This window comes from Epinephelus fuscoguttatus, linkage group LG5 (genome assembly GCF_011397635.1).
Source record: "Epinephelus fuscoguttatus linkage group LG5, E.fuscoguttatus.final_Chr_v1".
NCBI classification, from domain to species: domain Eukaryota; kingdom Metazoa; phylum Chordata; class Actinopteri; order Perciformes; family Serranidae; genus Epinephelus; species Epinephelus fuscoguttatus.
Genome location: NC_064756.1, coordinates 32606282 through 32624775, shown reverse-complemented (window position 1 = coordinate 32624775; position 18494 = coordinate 32606282). Strand labels below are relative to the sequence as shown.

At 39.4% G+C, this 18494-nt stretch overlaps 2 protein-coding genes across 2 annotated transcripts in view; one reads left to right on the top strand and one right to left on the bottom strand.

Moving 5' to 3' along the window:
* The window catches only part of fndc3a (fibronectin type III domain containing 3A), a 50224-nt gene extending 47288 nt beyond the window's left edge, over positions 1 to 2936 (bottom strand). Inside the window, exon 1 of the mRNA XM_049576146.1 lies at positions 2369 to 2936. The gene's annotated coding sequence lies outside the window, so the exon portion shown is untranslated. The remainder of the gene's footprint in view (positions 1 to 2368) is intronic.
* Positions 2937 to 6431: 3495 nt separating this feature from the next.
* Positions 6432 to 16909, top strand: rcbtb2 (regulator of chromosome condensation (RCC1) and BTB (POZ) domain containing protein 2). The gene is made up of 12 exons (XM_049576155.1): positions 6432 to 6661; positions 8002 to 8136; positions 8776 to 8926; positions 9327 to 9493; positions 9585 to 9743; positions 10206 to 10313; positions 10412 to 10554; positions 10882 to 11072; positions 11918 to 12044; positions 14714 to 14853; positions 14948 to 15078; positions 15190 to 16909. Exons 2-12 carry the CDS (start codon positions 8011 to 8013, stop codon positions 15328 to 15330), a joined length of 1584 nt encoding a protein of 527 aa, XP_049432112.1. The 5' UTR covers positions 6432 to 6661; positions 8002 to 8010; the 3' UTR covers positions 15331 to 16909.
* Positions 16910 to 18494: the final 1585 nt, after the last annotated feature.

Genomic DNA, 18494 nt, shown 5'->3' with positions numbered 1-18494 from the left:
TCAGATGGGTTTCCTATTACTGGATATTAACTTGGAAATTCCCATTTGTGCCATTGTGCAGTCTATGTTGTATATTGCTGCTGGTACTTGTCTCTCCTACATGTTGCATGCTCAGCTTACATGGCATCTCGTTTTTGTTAAGGTGATGCAAACTATAAATAAATCACAGCAAGATTTGGAAAAAAAAAAAAAAAAAAAAGGTTGTTGAGATGCCACTGTTCAGTCAAAAAAAGGAAAGATCTCCCTTCCTCAAAGTCAAAGACAGTGTTTGTTTGTTTGTTTGTTTGGTTGGTTGGTTTTATGACACACCAATACACAAGCAAACCTGTCTTGGTATGAAGGAAAAAAAAACAGAAAACAAGAACAAATATTTAAAAAATAACACTACCACCAACTATCCTATCAATGGATTAAAACAAACGCTACATTTATGTCACGATGTGGGAGCCAGAGACAAACACTGCTGTCCAGTGTGTGCTCACATCCTTCACATAACAAACTAACATTAATATCCAAACACTAACCATGGAGGCATATAGCCTAATGTCTACTAAATTCAAACAATCAAATAATGCAAATTAACCAAAAGGGACTAAACATATAAGCTCATATGAGAGTTTCCAGGGGAGATACAGTGCCTTTTAAGACACTGCACTGATATAAGACTTAAAAAGTCCGAAGGGGCCACACTGAGGACTGACCATTTGTGATAAAACATACATAACTGTGGCTAACAAAAAATCAGTCTAAAAAAAAACCCAACAGAACACCATGAGAGAAATGTAACATGTGTCCTTGAACCTAATTACAATCTCGCACATGCGCCTCTAAACCTCACAGTGATCTGGCTTATCTGTTGGCTTTAGTCCCTCCCCTCCTTAAGCTTAAACAAGCAAGTCAGTTTACAGTGTGATGGTCAATGAACTGGGTTTGAGGGACTACTGCTGCAATAGAGGGCCATGATGTGATTAGCCTAGTATTACTAGTGGGCACTAAATGATGGCAAGCCCCTTGTGTGGTCATCATGCTTCTGAGTCCATCACTGCAATCACTCTAGAACAGAAGAAAATTCATGTTCAAGTTAACATGTATTTGCCAGGAGCAAGAAGTAACAAAGGGGGTCCTTGATCACAGGCACGATCATCTTAACATCTGCTCCTGAGTCCTGACCACCTTCATTCTATTTGACGAAGCCCCAAATGGCTTTTTATTGTCATTCTGGAAATGTAGATTTGAGAGTTAATCATTCATTTTCTAAATATGATGACATTTGATTGGTGTGAATGTGTTATTTTTAAGTGTTTTGTATACTCCAGTTATTGCATACTTGGACTTATTTGTGGAGGCTGAATGAATGGCACATTACCGGCACTAAAATATGAACACACACTCTTGACTCCTGTATCTTCTGTAGGAAAATATGTTACTGTAAATGTAAAATTATCAACAACAATAATATCAGAAATCACCACGCTCTGTTAAAAAACGGCTGCGGTTGCATTATAATAAAAGGCAGTGCACAGCCTTTCCTGTTGAAGCACAATAAAAGTTACTTCTATATCGAAATTGTGGTAACATCTGTTGTTGACTGTACATATTTGACTGTGGCTAAGGGAGCAGTCAGTAAGGACACACCAGCTGTTTTTCAGTTACAGTTTTGGTGAGAAGGAGGAAAACACCCTGAGTGGGTAGGATAATAGGACATTGTGTCTAAACAACAATTCTGTTTATTCCTCATGGTTAGTGTTAGATAAAAGCATTGACAGATGGATAATTATGATTAAAAACAAAAAACAGGCTTCACGTGGATGAATGATATAAAACTCTGGCTGTCAGTTTCTAATAACAGCTAAAATGAATGCAGGTTTTATCTAACACTGTAATGTGGCTTAGCTGGAACACCTGGGGAAATGTTTTTCTATGCTAGCCAGCTCCACACGGGCCAACAGCTGGTTATTCATTTAGTGCGCGTATTTGCTCTAGCCTTACCGCTACCCACGTAGCTAACCCTGTCTCTGCCTCACTTTGCAACTACAAACATGAACTCAGTTATATTTAACATGTCACACTAACAACACTAAAGTCAGTGCTCAGAGGTAATGTTCCTTATTTGCCATAGCTAAGTTAACTAGGTTAGCTACCTTGCAGCCACGACAATTGTTTACTCTCGCTACAGGTGTGTGTACTTAGCGTTATGTCATAACGTTAGCTGTTGGTTATCTAACTGCAACATAACATCGTAGTCAGCTAATTCACAAACGATAACCTTTGGAGTTTATTTCGAGTCCCCCTAAGACACAGCTAATACACCACAGACTGTGAGCAACATAAGTGGGTTATTACCAATAGCGCAGCTAACGTTACTCACTTGGTCAGTCGGCACAGCAGCAGCAGTCTTGACTGACAAGCCGATGCACAGCGATGGTTCCTCTGCAGCTCTTCCCGAAATGTTTCACGTCAGCGAGCTCCGGTGACCTGCTACTTTCTGCAACACCTGAGACGGATACCTTGCTAGCTACCTAGATAAACACAAGACAAGGCAAAATGTGACATGCTAGTGTTAGCTACCTAATGCTACCTAGCTAATAGTTAGCAAGATGAAGATGTGCTTTTCTCGTAGTATGAACGACTGTCGCTCGTATTGACTGCACCTAAAACTGATCCGAGTGACTAGCGAGCGACGGTGACGATGCTAAGTATCGATAATGACAACCTAATTGCCAGTTTTATCGAGATAACTTTCCATCTAACCCTGCTCCTCGCATAAAAATCAGGAATTTCGCCATCGCTCACAGGGCTCTGTGCGCATGCGTGTCACAGCAAACCATGACGAATCCCAAATTCCAAGATAGCAAAGAGAAACATTTATAATATTGTCACGTTGTTTTAATTTCGCTTGTATTCTGCAGGTGGTCTGTGCTCCGTACAGTTAGAATTTACTTCATCTATCTGCCTACATTTTCATACTTTTAAGGAGGACCTTAAGGTTGACGTGTCTGTAATCGGTTTGCTCACTCAGTCAGATGCAGAGAAACATGTCTATGTGGTGAAACGAGAGAAACACATTTGATTGACGTGTGTGACCTTGCCAGGTTCAGTCCTGCCCTGCTGAGCCACAGTGGTCTCCAGACGACACGGCACCGTGACCAGTTCCTTATTGGAAATTTCCGGTCCACCTTAACAGCGTCATATCACCTTTAAAGGGTATTCTTGGCTGCTGTTCATTCATCTCTAGCTTGCACGGAAATTGTAATTAATTCAAATGAGTAAGTAAACTACTTTATTGGAAATAAATTAAGTCAAAATATCTTTGCAACCCTGCATTTCTAATTGAATAAAATATTCCCATATCACTCCCACTAAATTCTCAAAGTCTTAAGAATTTGACTTTATAATATGTCTGTAATTGTCAAAACTGTATGACAGACATTGACATTTGAGTATGTCCTGAATTTCACTCGCAATACAGTGATACACAGTGATAATACCTATCTATACATACATATCTATATGTCTATCTTGTTATCTAGTATCTAGCAATTCTTTGTTGTGGGACACCCTGTATATTTCATGATATGCTGCAGTGACAAACTCTAATTTACACTTACAGATTCAAATCATTGTCACTTTATGTGCCCTTACTACCTTTTATATTTGCCTTCTTACTTTCCCCTTTACTTTATTGTATATATTTGTATTGTTTACATGGGCTATACCGGACCTGAGAATCGAAATTTCGTTTCACTGCATGTAAATGTGATGTGAATGACAATAAAAGATCCCTGAATCCTTGAGATTTACAGAACAATTGTTAAACCACATCCAAGCCCGAAACGGGTTAAGGGACAGCATTTAAATTAGTAGCTTTAAACTGATTTATATCAATAATATTCTTTATTTTATCCAAGAAATAAAAACATGCACACATTTCTTATATGTCTGATATAGACTGACTGGGCCACTGTTTATTCATCAAAAGGCATACATGGAAAAGTACATATTTTAAAAGTTATCTCTCAGCTTATTTTTTAAGTCACAATTTATAGTTACTGACACATATGAATTTATCTTCAAATAGAATATGAGCATGTTAGTGGTCTGTTCAGCTTTGGCAAAAAACAGTGCAATGTGTTGTGCACTAAGACTAGCCTATCCATGGCTCCACCTGCTGGTTGCAGTGCATTACATTCCTGACACAGTTACACTGATGCAGTTTTACAATTCAGTTCCAACTATTATAGCAGGTTTTTCCTCCCTGTATTGTTTCCTACATTGTTTTGTATTGTTTCTATATTGCCACGTAGGTGACAACCTAGTTTCATGAGTAATGTGCGACAACTAAACATTTCAGTGTCATAGTTACACTCAGTCATTATCCAAAAACATTCATTATTCTGTGAAGTCATGCATACTTTAATCCTATTCAGGTTGTTAAACGCCTTCTTGTTTATGCTTAATTGTGGTTTTAAATTCCCACAAGGAGCATTCAAGGGTTTGTTGAACACAATACTCCAGACAGGATGCTGATGATGACAGTGCAAGTTTGCACAGAGCGAGAGGGTGCTTTTCAAACAAAGTGGCATGTTTGTTTACTTAGTCCACTTAAGTCCTTTGTAGGCACAGAGTTACTTAAAAGCTATATTTTTTAAAAGAAGAGATGAGTTTTGTTGGTGGGAAAAGGCTAAAACTAAAATGTCATTATTTTGTGTACAATAATGCATCTCTCATGATACAGATTGGTTCAGATCTTTGGTTTCATGTTTAAAGGACCCAAGGCAGGAAAGTTATACCACTGTAATAGTATAAGTACTTGGATCAGAATTGTAACCTGAAACATCAGTGGATTTTGTGGTTAATCCTTCACAATCAAAGGGCTTGTAGTGCCAGTGCTGTGACAAACATGCATCATAGAGAAATGGAAGTGAGATCAGGGTAGTGGAACTGGGGTGTGTAATACAGGCTAACATTTAAGACTACCTTATTATATGCTGCACACTGAATATAAATGTATTGATGCTGACATGCTGCTACCAGCGAATTACCAACCCATCATTAACATGCTAACTGTATGCATGTTAAAATGCAAATGAACATTAACATTCAATTCTGAGCACAGATGAAGGTCAAGCCAAACCTGAGGAAAAAGCTGAAACTGATGTTCCAAAAAAGGCCAGAGATAATAAACACTTTGATTTACAGCATGACCTTTTCTCTGGCATCACCCACCATTAGAGCTGCATAAGCTGTGTCACTTCTGGTCCTGTTTGTTTGTTTTAAATACTTTTTTTTTCCTGATTAATGAGACTCTTAGTCATTTGGGCGTTTTCTGCATTCACCTAATCAGACATTATGACCACATTAAGGTTGAGATAAGAACAAAAACCTTTCTCCACGCCTACTCTGTAAGAAATGAAACCAGAGTGGTAAGTGAAACATGACCGATCTATTACATCTCAAACACACCAGTAGAACAGAAAAAAACAGCATAACGACTTTTACAAAATGTATATTTACATATGAATTAAAAGCAATATTTTCAAATGACGATCCCCAAAAATGTCTGTCAGGATGTTGCTTAGTCCAGCACTAAAGCCCTGAACTGGCTCCAACTAAAGGATTCAACAGAAAACTTTCAAAAACTCTATGGTGTGAAGAGCAGAGATATTGAAAAAATGAATCACAGAAGACCTGCTTCTTGAAAAATCCCTTTGGGCTGGACTTTGTCTGCTTTAGATAATGCAACCAAGTGAGAAGAGTACCAACTGGAGGTTGAAGAGGACTGACATGGGGGAAGATGCACAGAGACATCTAGTCAGAGAAATAGCTATGAAAGCCTAGAAAACTTGTGCTGAAAGCAGCCACCTGCATCAGATGCATCTGAGGACATGTAAACAGGACCCACTGTAAATATTGTTAATTTTTACATGATATCAACTTCCCCAAATAAACAGTGTAGTTTAGTCTCAGGTTTTAAATGTTATGCTGTTTAAATCAATGTAAGTGGGACAATATACAACTTATAAACACTGCACAAAATGTGTCCAATCTATTATCACCCTAAAGGTTTCAAATTTATATTTAATCAAGAATGAATATAGGGTTACTTCCTTTTTTTTAACAATACAATCAATCAATAATGTGACTTTACAGATGAAAATACATTAACCTCATTTATTTGTAAGTGCTGATTTTTGTTTTATGACTTTCACCCATATTAATATTCAAGATAAACTGATACATTTTTGGAGATTTAATGTTAACACATTGCTCCGCATTGTTATGCAAATAGCTGCCTTACAAAAACACGATTAAAATGTTAAAAAGTATATTACTTATAATTACCTAGTAGTAATGATTATTTTTGCTCATCACAGACATCAGAAGCTCCCACCTCCGACTGTCAGTAAACGCACCACGGGAGTACAGGAAGTACACTGGTGCTGTGTTTCTTCTTCTCAGTCGGCGGTGTAGCGACCAAAGCTAACTATAACAAGGTGCAACCACAGCAACTGATATGAAGCTAGCTCCAAATCAGACTCCAGAGATGACCCCATCAGCAGCTTGATTCGCCAATATGTTGGCAGACAACTTTTCAATGTTTCAGTGTTCAGTGATTAGAAAACGACACCGAGGACGAAACACTAGCTAGAACAACAGCAAGGTAACGTCAACAGTTTGAACCGTCAGCGGCTCGCAGCGGCAACAACACTCCTTATGATAATTAGCTTAATAGTTTTGTGTTGGACGGTTTCGTTTGATAGTCAGACTACCGGCAATGTATGTAACTACCGGTACATTAGCAACTTTTATGTTGCTAGCTTGTAAACGCAGGCTGCAAGTCTTAGCAACGCAACATGCCGTGTTTGTTTTGAGTTGTTTATGTGGTTCCTCTTCATAGGTTGGGTTGATGTGTTGGACATCTCAGTAAAGAGGTAGAGGAGGGGTGATGTTCAAGAGGTTTGGGCTCAGGCTAAACGCAACTTTATGTTGTTGGTCACCGTGAGACAACTGTGGTTTTGTAAGATATGGCAGTTATCATTATAAGTGCGTTTTGACATTTTGAAGTTTGTTAATTACGTTATAGAGTCAAATGGTTTGCACGCCTGGTGTTTACAATTCAGCTGAGAGTTGCTACGTAATGTCAGTCATATTCAGCACGTCACTCCCTTTCTATTTCTTTCTCCTAGTCTAATGTGAGTTTGGAGGAAGGCATCTTTACACAAGGAGCATGTATTGATCTAGAAAAAAACAGAGTCAAGATGATTAATATGATCCATTATCTACAGACGCCTGAGCATCCCATTTCAGATTTGTGTGGGCTGGTTTTGCCACCATGATGTAGCTAAAACAGAAGAGTGCATACAAGAAATACTGTACTAGGCTTTAGATATGAAAGAGCAAAGACAAATGTTGAGGTGACATAACCTGGACTTCACTCATTCTGTCAGTACACATGTAAATGGGTTTACCTCAGGCAGCACACATACTGTGCATGTCTACAAACCTGGGCTCAGTGCCGGGTACTTTTGAAGCACAGAAAACCTTGTAGATAATTTATCCTCTCAGTTTTTACTTTAAGTGTTTGTTGTTACAGACTGGAGAATATTTGATTTTCAGTTTAGTGTAGTTTCCTTTTGGCATCTTAAAACAGTCTAGTTTTGCTTTCTTTTGTCTGATTTTTGCCGTTGACATTTTTTGATAACTGTGCTATGAAAAACATCAATTTATTAACCAAAGCAGGAATGGTTTTAAAAAGACAACTTCACCTTATTGTTGCTTGACTGTGACTCAGCATTTTGCTCTCAAATAATGCTCAAAATGCAATGCTTAGGTAAAGAAACATGTACATGTTAATGAGCTATTTTTGATTCCTATCATTCCATTCAGGCCTTTTCCCACATTTTTATTTTTTGTATGCACTTTTTTTAAAATCAGTCTCCAGGGGACTCATATTCATATTCATTCATATCTGTAAAATGGTGTTTTCTCCTCTTTTAACAGCTGAGAAGTATGCTGGACGTGGGGAAGTGGCCAGTCTTTGCGCTCCTTCCACCTGAGGAACTGCGGCTTATTCGGCAGGCTTGTGTCTTTGGCAGCGCTGCAAATGAAGCTCTCTATGTCACAGTTAATGACGAGGTAACACTTTGAGCACGGGTGCTTTAATCCTCCTGTTGACGTGGAGATGTGTTGCGAGACTTGATAGACTTAATCTTCTTTCAAAATATTTGTTTGATTATTGTCTATTTTGAAGAGAATAGAAAAAGGCTACAGGCTTCTCACTCTGTGGTTGATTCGGGGTGCAGTTCCAGGCAGAGGGATAAGCAGATAGAGTGAGGCTATCTTTAGCCACACAGGCCTAATACCCAAGCAAGCTCCATTTTTATCCTGTGGAAAGGTGTAGGGCATGCCTCATCTCGCCACCCTCGCTGGTTTGTTTGTCCCTGTGGCCCAAACAGTTTGTGTTTCAGAGCAGTCAATTGTGGAGTAAAAAATATCTATTCTTTGCTGGATTCCACCTAAAATGGTGGGCTGCATTACAGTATGACTAACCTGTGTTCACACTGAAGTTGACGTAATTTCATATAGCTCACAAACATTTTTGGAAATCAGATGAAGAAGTATCTCTGAAAACAGTTTTTATGGTTTTATATGTCATCTCACCAAATATTTTGTGTTTACTGGAGTGTCCATATCAGTAAACAACAGGGTGTACCATTTATGCATCTTTTATGAATATCAGTGCCATTTTAGCAGTGATGTTTGGTCTCTCTGCAGGTCTTTGCTCTAGGCACCAACTGCAGCGGCTGTTTAGGGCTCGGAGACCTTCAAAGCACTATTGAGCCGCGCCGGATTGATGTCTTGTGTGGAAAGAAGATTGTGTCCCTAAGCTATGGAACAGGGCCGCATGTGGTTATCGCTACTGCAGGTAATCCAGTCCAGAAAGCTTTTATTTGTCCCTGATGGGACACATCCTCAGGATGCATAGGAAAGACACCACAAACAACAAGATGATGCATGCAAATGTCTAGGGTCAGGTTTCATGATGATGCTGTGTCATTGCTGCTCACACACTAGAAAATATCACCTAATTGTCTGTCGTGTCTTGGTACAAAAGTGAAACACTATAATCAATGATTTGCTCGTTGTCAAGTACCAGTTCTTTTATTAAAAGACCCTTTAGTTGATTTCAGAGTGAGCAGGTTTTTGCCCTTTATCCAGAAGTCTTTGCTCTGCTTTATATCATGCGAACTTGACTGCTTCTTATCTGTTAATAAAATATTAACCACTGAAACAACACTAATGAAAGTTTACCTGATGTTACGTAGATGGAGAGGTCTTTGCTTGGGGCCACAATGGCTACAGCCAGCTGGGCAATGGGACCACCAACCACGGACTGACCCCCGCCCTGGTGTCCACCAACCTCCTTAGCAAGAGAGTGACAGAGGTGGCCTGTGGCTCCCACCACACGATCGCCCTCACAACTGATGGAGAGGTAACCTGTGGTCAGTTGTGCCCCTCTGTGAGTTTCTTTCTGCCTATTCTGTGTGTTTCTTTGGACAGTGAACTTTTATCTCTGTGCTTAGGTGTATGCCTGGGGTTACAACAATTCCGGCCAAGTAGGCTCAGGGTCTACTGCCAACCAGCCGACGCCACGCCGGGTTAGCAGCTGCCTGCAGAACAAAGTTGTGGTAAACATAGCCTGTGGTCAGCTCTGCTCTATGGCTGTGCTGGACAATGGAGAGGTAATGGGTTACACCAATCTGCAGATGTTAAGCAAGTGATGTAGTGCTCTCAGTAGGTCAACTTTTTGGCAGTTGGCCGTCTGTAATTTTTTCTTTTGAAGGGGGTTGGCTCATGCAAATATACGAACATAAGATTATTATTATTTTATGTACTTGCAGATATTTTAGAAATGCATCTAATGTTCTAATGTTCTAAAAGTTGCTGTTTTCTCCAAGAAGACTTTGTTTATCACAGTTTATAGTAAATGTGTCTCTTAAAATTTGGCCGTCGCAGGATATATATATTTGCACCAAAAGAATGAGAAGAAGAAATTGAGAGAACATGCAAATAAGCTGCTGATATGTCAGGGTTTTTTTTTTTACCATATTTAAAATGCATGCAGGTAAAAGCTAAAGCTAAGGTTAGCCAACCAATGCTTTCATATAGTGTGTGCATGGTCTGAATTTGTCCCCTGTGTGTAGATCTATGGTTGGGGCTACAATTGCAATGGACAGCTAGGTTTGGGCAACAATGGAAATCAGCAGACCCCATGCAGAATAGCTGCTCTCCAAGGTGTCAACATAGTCCAGGTAAGCGCCCAGAGAGAGATGAATCTCACAAAGCTCTGATTTTAATAATTTACTTAATTGACATGCAGCTTAATTAACACTCTTCCTTCCATATACAGGTTGCCTGTGGATATGCACACACATTGGCACTTACAGATGAAGGAATGGTTTACGCCTGGGGAGCCAACTCATATGGGCAGTTGGGAACAGGCAATAAGAGCAACCAAGCTGTCCCCACCCTAATAAACATAGACAAGGAGAGGTCAGTACTTTGTTTTTACCGTAGCCTCATTTAGCAGCGACACCTCTCTACCACCACAACAGGTCACTAAGATCACAAGTCACAAGAGGCTGAGAAATTTAGTCGCTAAATGCCTCAAAGGCACAAATAGTTTAACATCATAAAGTAATAATAGATGGGTTTTTGTTTTTATTAGAGAAGTAGTGCTCACTGTGGAAATCTGCTTCTATTTATTTGTGATAGAATGTCATCTTTGCCTCTTAATTAGCCATATTAGGCATATATCTTAGTCTGTATAAGAAGGCTATGTATTTGACTTTAAGGTCTGCATTCTGTTTGTGTCACTAGGATGGTGGAGGTGGCAGCGTGTCACACCAGCCACACATCAGCTGCTAAGACCCAGAGCGGGCAGGTTCTGATGTGGGGTCAGTGTCGAGGTCAGGCTGTTGCCAGCCCTCACCTCACTCATTTCAGCAGCACAGACGATGTGTTTGCCTGCTTCGCTACACCAGCAGTCACGTGGCACCTCCTGTCAGTAGGTAAGGGTATGGTAGAAATTCTTCGGCTCTTCTTCAGTTTAAAAAAAATATTTATCTTCCAATAACAACCTCAATAATAAAGGATTTTTTTGTTAACCATTTGACATTGTCCCATGTACCCCATGACTGGTCAGAGGTAGGTGGACACACATGTGTCATGGTACAAATTCCTGGAAGTGGAATGAGAAATAAACAGGAAAGTCTTTGTTTCCTGTTCCATGTCAGGCAATCATATGTACACCGATGATCTTGTTTGAATTCAAACTGAGGAGCATTAACATGTTACTTTGAGACTGTTATTTTTTTGTTCACACTCCATTTTGTAAAGTTAATGACATCCCTCTGAAAATCTGTTTCACTAACAAGCCAAATTTATGTCTGTTGTTACTTTTTCAACTGTAGCGCTTGAGGAACTAATAGTGACTCCAATTAAATGTGTGATTCTTTAGAATCTCCTTCTTACAAAATGCACCAGAGAGAGTCATATCTGTAGCGTCTGAAGACAAAGCAAGTTAATTTATAAAGCACATTTTATCATCAGGTGATTCAAAGTGCATTACTCACTGAGTGCAAAAGAAACACATCAAATAGGCATAGTTTTTAATTGTAATTTATGGGATTTAATCAAATAATGTATTTGCGTACTTTGTACAGGTCACAGATGTGCTCTATCTTCACAGTGAAATATGGCAGTTGCTTCAGGAATGTAAAATGTAACACATAATTTAGCACTTGTTTAAAAGGCCGGCCTCATTCAGCATAAAACATTTTAGTATTTATTCCTTCTTTTAAAAAAAAACAAAAAACTATCTTGTCCTTTTTTTCTCCTTTTTTTTTTTGGTCAGATGGCGATGACTACCTGACTGTTGCTCAGTCTCTGAAGAAGGAATTCGACAGTCCAGAGATTTCCGATCTGAAGTTCTTGGTTGATGGGAAGTGTATCCATGTTCACAAAGCTCTGCTGAAAATCAGGTACGCAGAACAAGGACGCTCACAATCCAAAGTGAAAATGTGAACTAGTGTTACTTGGTTATTGCGATTATTTTGTGATTCGATGATTATCCTCACACATTTTAGTTTTTACAGCTTAAGATTTACTTTTTGCTTTTTGATGGAAAAAAAAAAATCTGCAATATAGATTCCTTGAAAATTCAATGGAAGTCTTGAAAAGTGAATCAAAACAACCTATTTTCCATCCAATCACATGACATTTTGAGTAGCAGGCGTGTGACTGGCGAGGTGTACGATGTGTGGAAACATTTTGTGCTGTATTTCTCACACACAGTATTTAATTTTGTTTACAATCTCTTCTTATTGTGATTCCTCTTGACCCAATCCCACGTGCAATTATGTCCTTTTATATAGGAACTGAAACATCGTCTCCAGGTTTTCCTTTCAGATGTCTGGCTGTTGCACTCTTGTCTTCTTTGCCTGACTCCTTTTTCAAGAGATTCTTTTCTGTTCTTCCTCACCAGAGCAGCCTGCTTCTCCATCCTGACTTTCATTTGGTCACATGAGTCTATTTTTCACATTCAGAAGTAATGCTTGGTCTTGAGTAATGAAGGCGCCTGGAGTACCACAGTGAGGTTTTCAGGGGGAACAGAAACACACTTTGATTTTGCAGAATTGTTAATTATAGAAACTTAAAATGATGTAGCTAATTGTGCAGCCATCATGATGGCAAACACACTGATGTTTCTATGACCGTGAATTCAGCATATACCTGCTGAGTGCTTTGTCACCTATATTTAAACTCCATCTGCTAGACAGCATTTCCTCGTCTTTCCTGTTAATGTCACGGGGAAGCAAAGACAGAACTTTTGTTTCCTGCTTTTCTTTTTATAACCACACTTGGACACAAAGTATCTGCATTCCAGTCCCTTGCTCTTTTGCACTGTCAGTAGGAAGGAGCCAGACTGTCTGCGACGTCAACCATAGTGCACACACTCACACGACTATGCACTAGAGCAAAACGCATGCTTTGGCAAGATCACAAGCAAATGACACGTTTGAGATGCACCCCGAGAATGAAGACTCAGTTGTTTGTTCAACCGTGTCCTGAGAAGAAATGATAAGGAGGCAGTGTTTTGAGCCAGTAGAGATAAACAGTGAGGGAAAACGGTAATCAGTATTTATAATGGAGAGGACCATAAGGAACAAATAAGGAAAAATACTGAGGGCTATAGTTGTTGGCAAGGTGCCTTTGCTTTGCCTCGGGAAGTGTATTGTGGCGTTAAGAGTGAATTTAAAGTTAGATCAAAAGAACATATCAGGCCTTACGCGCCACGAGGCACAAAGAAGATAGATAACAGATAACAGTGTATGAATATTTCCCCTTTTTTACTTTGATGCAGGAACAATTGCAGCATAAGTGTAGATTTCAGGGAGGACACAGAGGACACATCCCCCTCAGTATATAGGACATGTGTACACACACACACACACACACACACCCCAAATAAAAAAGGACATTGACAAATGACAAAGTTAAAGACATTAACACCATAAATTGGTGCATAAAAATTTACCAGAATGCAACAATTAAGTGTTTGATGCTCAAAATTTTCTTGGAGAAGGACTCCCAAACCCTACGTTTCATATTAAATCCCTTTCAATGTTGAGACAAACCCTGCACCCTTGGATTGCAGTATATTTAAAAGGCCCCATCACTGTTCTATATACTAGGTTAGAATTATAAACTATTTGGGAAAATTACATAGCGGTAGGATTCAGATAAAACTGTACTGGAGAGGAAGCATGATTTACATCCAAGTCAGTCAAATATTAAACACAATGATTACAAACATGAATACAAATGAAGAAATGTTTCTAAGTGCACCTGTTTGCATTTTATAAGAGCATAGCAGTGATTAAGCAAATTCCACATCCTTCATTATGTGCACTTAATGTTACTGCTTAATGTTTTCTAAATGATGCTGTAGTGCTTCAGATATTGTTCCTTCCATGTAAGCAGCCGCCGTTTCCATTGACTTCCATACAGTATGATAATTAATTAGCAGGCTGTTGCTTGAGTTGCTTAATCAATCACAGTGAACCCCATTTTATTTCTGCCTTACAATGATTGTATAAGTCTGACAACACATGAATGCAAACCTTGGCTTGAGTTAGAGCTGGCATGACATCAGATTTTCACTACATGATTATTGTGGCCAAAAAAAAATCACAGTAATGTTATTGTTGCCATATCTATAGAGTTTGAAAAAAATGCTTCCAGTCAAATTCATCTTTAACTTTGTTTATAGTGTGTTTTGTGTCTTTCTGGTAAATGAATTACACTCAAAATGCAAGTGTAGGGTGATGGAGAGGAAGACAATATGAGAACAGAAAGAAAGAAACAAATGATTTAGGAGGATCATGATTATTTACACAATCACATGTGTATTATTTGCATGATTTCAGCTTACTTTTTTAAATATCATGGTTATCGTCAACACCGGTACGTCGTGACACCCCAAGTTTGAGTGCTTGTATTGTTTTTGAATCATTACAGCATGATTTTTGCAAAATAGCAGAAGCGTTAGTATACATTTGTGATAAATAGGCTGACACGTGCTAAATCTCTGGTGTGTTGTCTTTTACTGTGTCACTCATGTAGTCTGCTCCTTTTTTTCCCTCTCCAGATGTGAGCATTTTCGTGCACTGCTTAATGAAACAGATGAGGATGCCATAGAAATCCACCAGTTCTCATACCTGGTGTACCGAGCCTTTCTGGAATACCTCTATACAGATACTATTAACCTGCCACCAGAGGACGCTATTGGTAAGCCCAGACATGGACCAGAGTCCCTTGCACACTGCAAGTCAGCGTAGAAGCCGTAAACACGCTCATCTGTGTGTCGCTCTTGTGTGTGCAGGGCTGCTAGACTTGGCCACATTCTACCGGGAGACGAGGCTGAAGAGATTGTGCCAGGAAACAATCAAGAGAGGCATTTCTGAGGAGAACGCCATCACTCTGCTCTCTGCTGCTGTCAAGTATGAGGCGCGGGTAAGCTTATAGCCCCTGATACACAGTCAAGCACCATGGTGGCGGGGGCCTTCTCAGTAGCTAGTCAGTTATACTCCTCAGCACTGACCAGACAGCCCTCTTCATTTTTAGGACCTGGAGGAGTTCTGCTTCAAGTTTTGTGTCAACCACCTAACAGCTGTCACGCAGACCCAGGCCTTTGCAGACATGGACCACGACCTGCTCAAGAACTTCATTAGTAAAGCCAGCCGCTATGGGGCCTTCAAAAACTGACTAGAGCGCCCCTGTAGTGATGGAACCAACAGGATGAGGTCTCTCTTCGCTGAGGTCCTGAATGTCGACCCGACACCAAAGTAAACAAACGGCTGAGCAGCACTTCAAAGCTTTGTTGGTGGGGATGTTAACACTGGAGAGGTGAATGGTTTAAGGTTTCACCCTCTAACTGATGCCTCTGTGTTACCGCTCTAAACCAAGCCCAAACACAGGAGTTGCTTGGGGCGTAAATATTGGGTTACACTACACGGGTCAGCCACGAGCAGACAGTGTAGGGGCTGAATAGAAAGATGTGCCACAGTGGTCGTCTTTCTGTCATCTCTGTGTTAGTGACAATAAGCTTGGCTAATTCAGTGGGGAACCTCACAGTGACAAGCAGCTCAGACAGGATACCTGGGAATGCTGTATGCTAAACATAATTCATTGCAATATAAGGCGCTGAAGTGTTAGTCTTTTTTATCACACTGCTCTTTATCAGTTAGTAAAATAAATTATCAATGCATATATCGTACTGTAGCGAGGAATTGACCCTTCACGTTGTGCTGCTTTTCATTGAAGCCTTGATTCTCAAACTTTCTGGAATGAGAAGTAGTATTTAATGCGCAAAAATGTTCTTAGTTCTTCTGTTTGTCACCTTTTTTTCTGTACAACTATAGTTTGTGTCTGATCAATGTTGATGTCTGTTCTCTTGCATAAGTCAATGTTAAATTTTGCCACTTTATTTTATACTGTAGCTATTCATCTTTGCCATCCAAACTTATGGTTACTGATTGATGTTTGTGTTGACACTCACTTGCACTGTTTTGTCGTAGACAGTTAACTTTGGCCACCGTCAGCAGGCTGATATAAAAAGGTGCAGACGGTTATGAGAGATAAGGACATCCTATTGCATGTTTACTTGTCCTCAGATTAACGCTTTTTGTGCAGCTGGGAACAGTGTCTGACTTACACAAGCATATTGATTCCTGTGCAGCCTGTCGGTGATATTACACTGTAGGCGCAGCTGATGTTACAGTTGTGTTTCATTGCAATTTGGTATGTTTACAAAAGTTGGGTTGTTTATTGTTCTGTTTTTTTTAATTGTTTGTAAGTTGGCAGCAAACTTCTGGATCTTTTTACAAGTCTTTCTTTATATCTCTCCTGTGGTAGCACCTTGTGGCAACAAAATAGTGCTGGCTTTGTGTAATTGCCAACTGACTGTTAAATATAGCCCCTTATAGTCTTATATAGGACCACAAGGTCTTTAAATGTAGTTACCAGATAATTCCACATTAAATCTCTAGATCCATCTGAATAGAATGCAACACAATGCTTTTACTTTAACAAGCCAATTGTTGACATTTTTTTTTGAAACATTTTGATAATCACTAAAAATGCCTGTGTGTTCTCATTTTGTATGGAAAATGCTGTAAGCTGCTCACAGCAGCTCTTATGGTAACATTTGATAATCTAAAATGTATTAAAATGAGTAACTACGTAATTTCATGAACATGTTGTTGCTATGACTGGCGGGCTATGACAGCCTTGATGCACATGCATACACAATGTAAAACGCTGAAGTAAATATTCAAGCAAATACTACAGACATTAACTGTGATATCTCTGTTTTACCAGTAGCAGCTCTAAGCCTTTGGGGGGGGGCAGCATGTTGCACTTGAATATCTTGCAGGCATTTCCATGCTCACAGCCTGCTGAGTACCCATAGTGCATGTTGAGGTTTTCACACCTGCCTCAGCCTGCAATCACGTGCTTTAACCAAACATATTTACTGACCTTTCATCTACCTTTGCAGTTGCTCTAACTTTAAACTTTGGGGTAAAGTGCATCCCTGTGTGGTGCACACAAATGAAACTTGCTGCATTACTTGTTAAAAAAACATGCTTGATACACAACTTTTACTTTTTACTAGTGCTATGTAATCAATACAGAAAGTGGAGGCAATGATTTCAACGTGTAGGATGTAATACAGTCTGACTCATGTTTGCACACTGAGATGTAACACACATTTGCAAAGCCTTCCTGTGAAAGGAAGCTCCTGTCATACTTCACATATGCCCGTTTATTTCATGATGTGCAACTTTACAGTGTCATGTCAAACAGTCAGGCTTCTTCCAGAATTTAGATACCTACCAGGAAGATCAATGATGTGGTCAGAATAACAGGAACACCTCTCACTATAAGGCAATCCAATATAATTGGTCTGTAGTGATATTTAAAACTGTTTTCATACAGTCTCAGCTAAGACATTATACGCTTTATAGAATGCTGAGCCGTAACAGACAGTTTGGCCACATGGTGATGAAAGCCAGATCAGCAGCTTACAGACAGTAATTCAGTTACGTGGTTCCAGCTAATGGCTACTCCTCAAACAAACGATGTTAAATTTATGTGCATATGGCTTCGAGGGTAACTCCCACTCTGTAACAGAGCACAGAAGACTATTGTGTAAGGTTCTCTGGTGATTTTGGCTTTTTAAACCCTTTCATTTTACATTACAGTTGCCAGAAAACACATAGATTTCACTTTGTTTTCTCACGTCTCTTATTAAACAAGGGACCTTGTAGTAGTAAAGTATGCAGAGTCAGGCAGTCAGTCAAGTTAATTTGTTATTATATGTATGTTAGTGACAAAGCCTCAGACTAAACATATGTACATTGTCACAACATTACTCAACATAGCTGACACACAAGTTAAGCAGTTTTAACATGGAAAATGAGGAAGTGACCACAGCTGCCAACGGTAACTGGCAATCTGCCACAAACAACCCCCCTACACTGTGACAAAAGCATTATGAATTAATTTGATCCCAGCTGATCTCATTAATTAATTAAAACAGCAGTATGACAATTAAATATAATTCAAATTTTAACTTATGTAAAAGTTAAGTATTCAGAGCAAGAGAAGTAAAAGTATAGAGTAACATAAAATTGAGATGCTCGTACAAGTACTCTAAAATTGTACTTAAACATAGCCGTGATGAGTAAGTGCTTTGTATGCTCTCCATCAACTTATCTGTGATTCAAGACAAATAATCACCCACAGTGTTTCTGTTAAAAGAACATGAAGCACCAGTCTCCGTGTTGACAGGAAGAGCTGCATCTCATCAGCTTCACAGTCTTGCTGTTGCTGCTTTGGTTTTTCTGAACATCAACTTGTGTCTCACG

Excerpts from the sequence above, each read along its gene's own strand:
- rcbtb2 (XM_049576155.1), top strand. The coding sequence starts at position 8,011 with ATGCTGGACGTGGGGAAGTGGCCAGTCTTTGCGCTCCTTCCACCTGAG. Across the intron at positions 9,744-10,205 it reads CTGTGCTGGACAATGGAGAG|ATCTATGGTTGGGGCTACAA; the intron begins GTAATGGGTTAC and ends CCCTGTGTGTAG. Across the intron at positions 14,854-14,947 it reads GCCACCAGAGGACGCTATTG|GGCTGCTAGACTTGGCCACA; the intron begins GTAAGCCCAGAC and ends TTGTGTGTGCAG.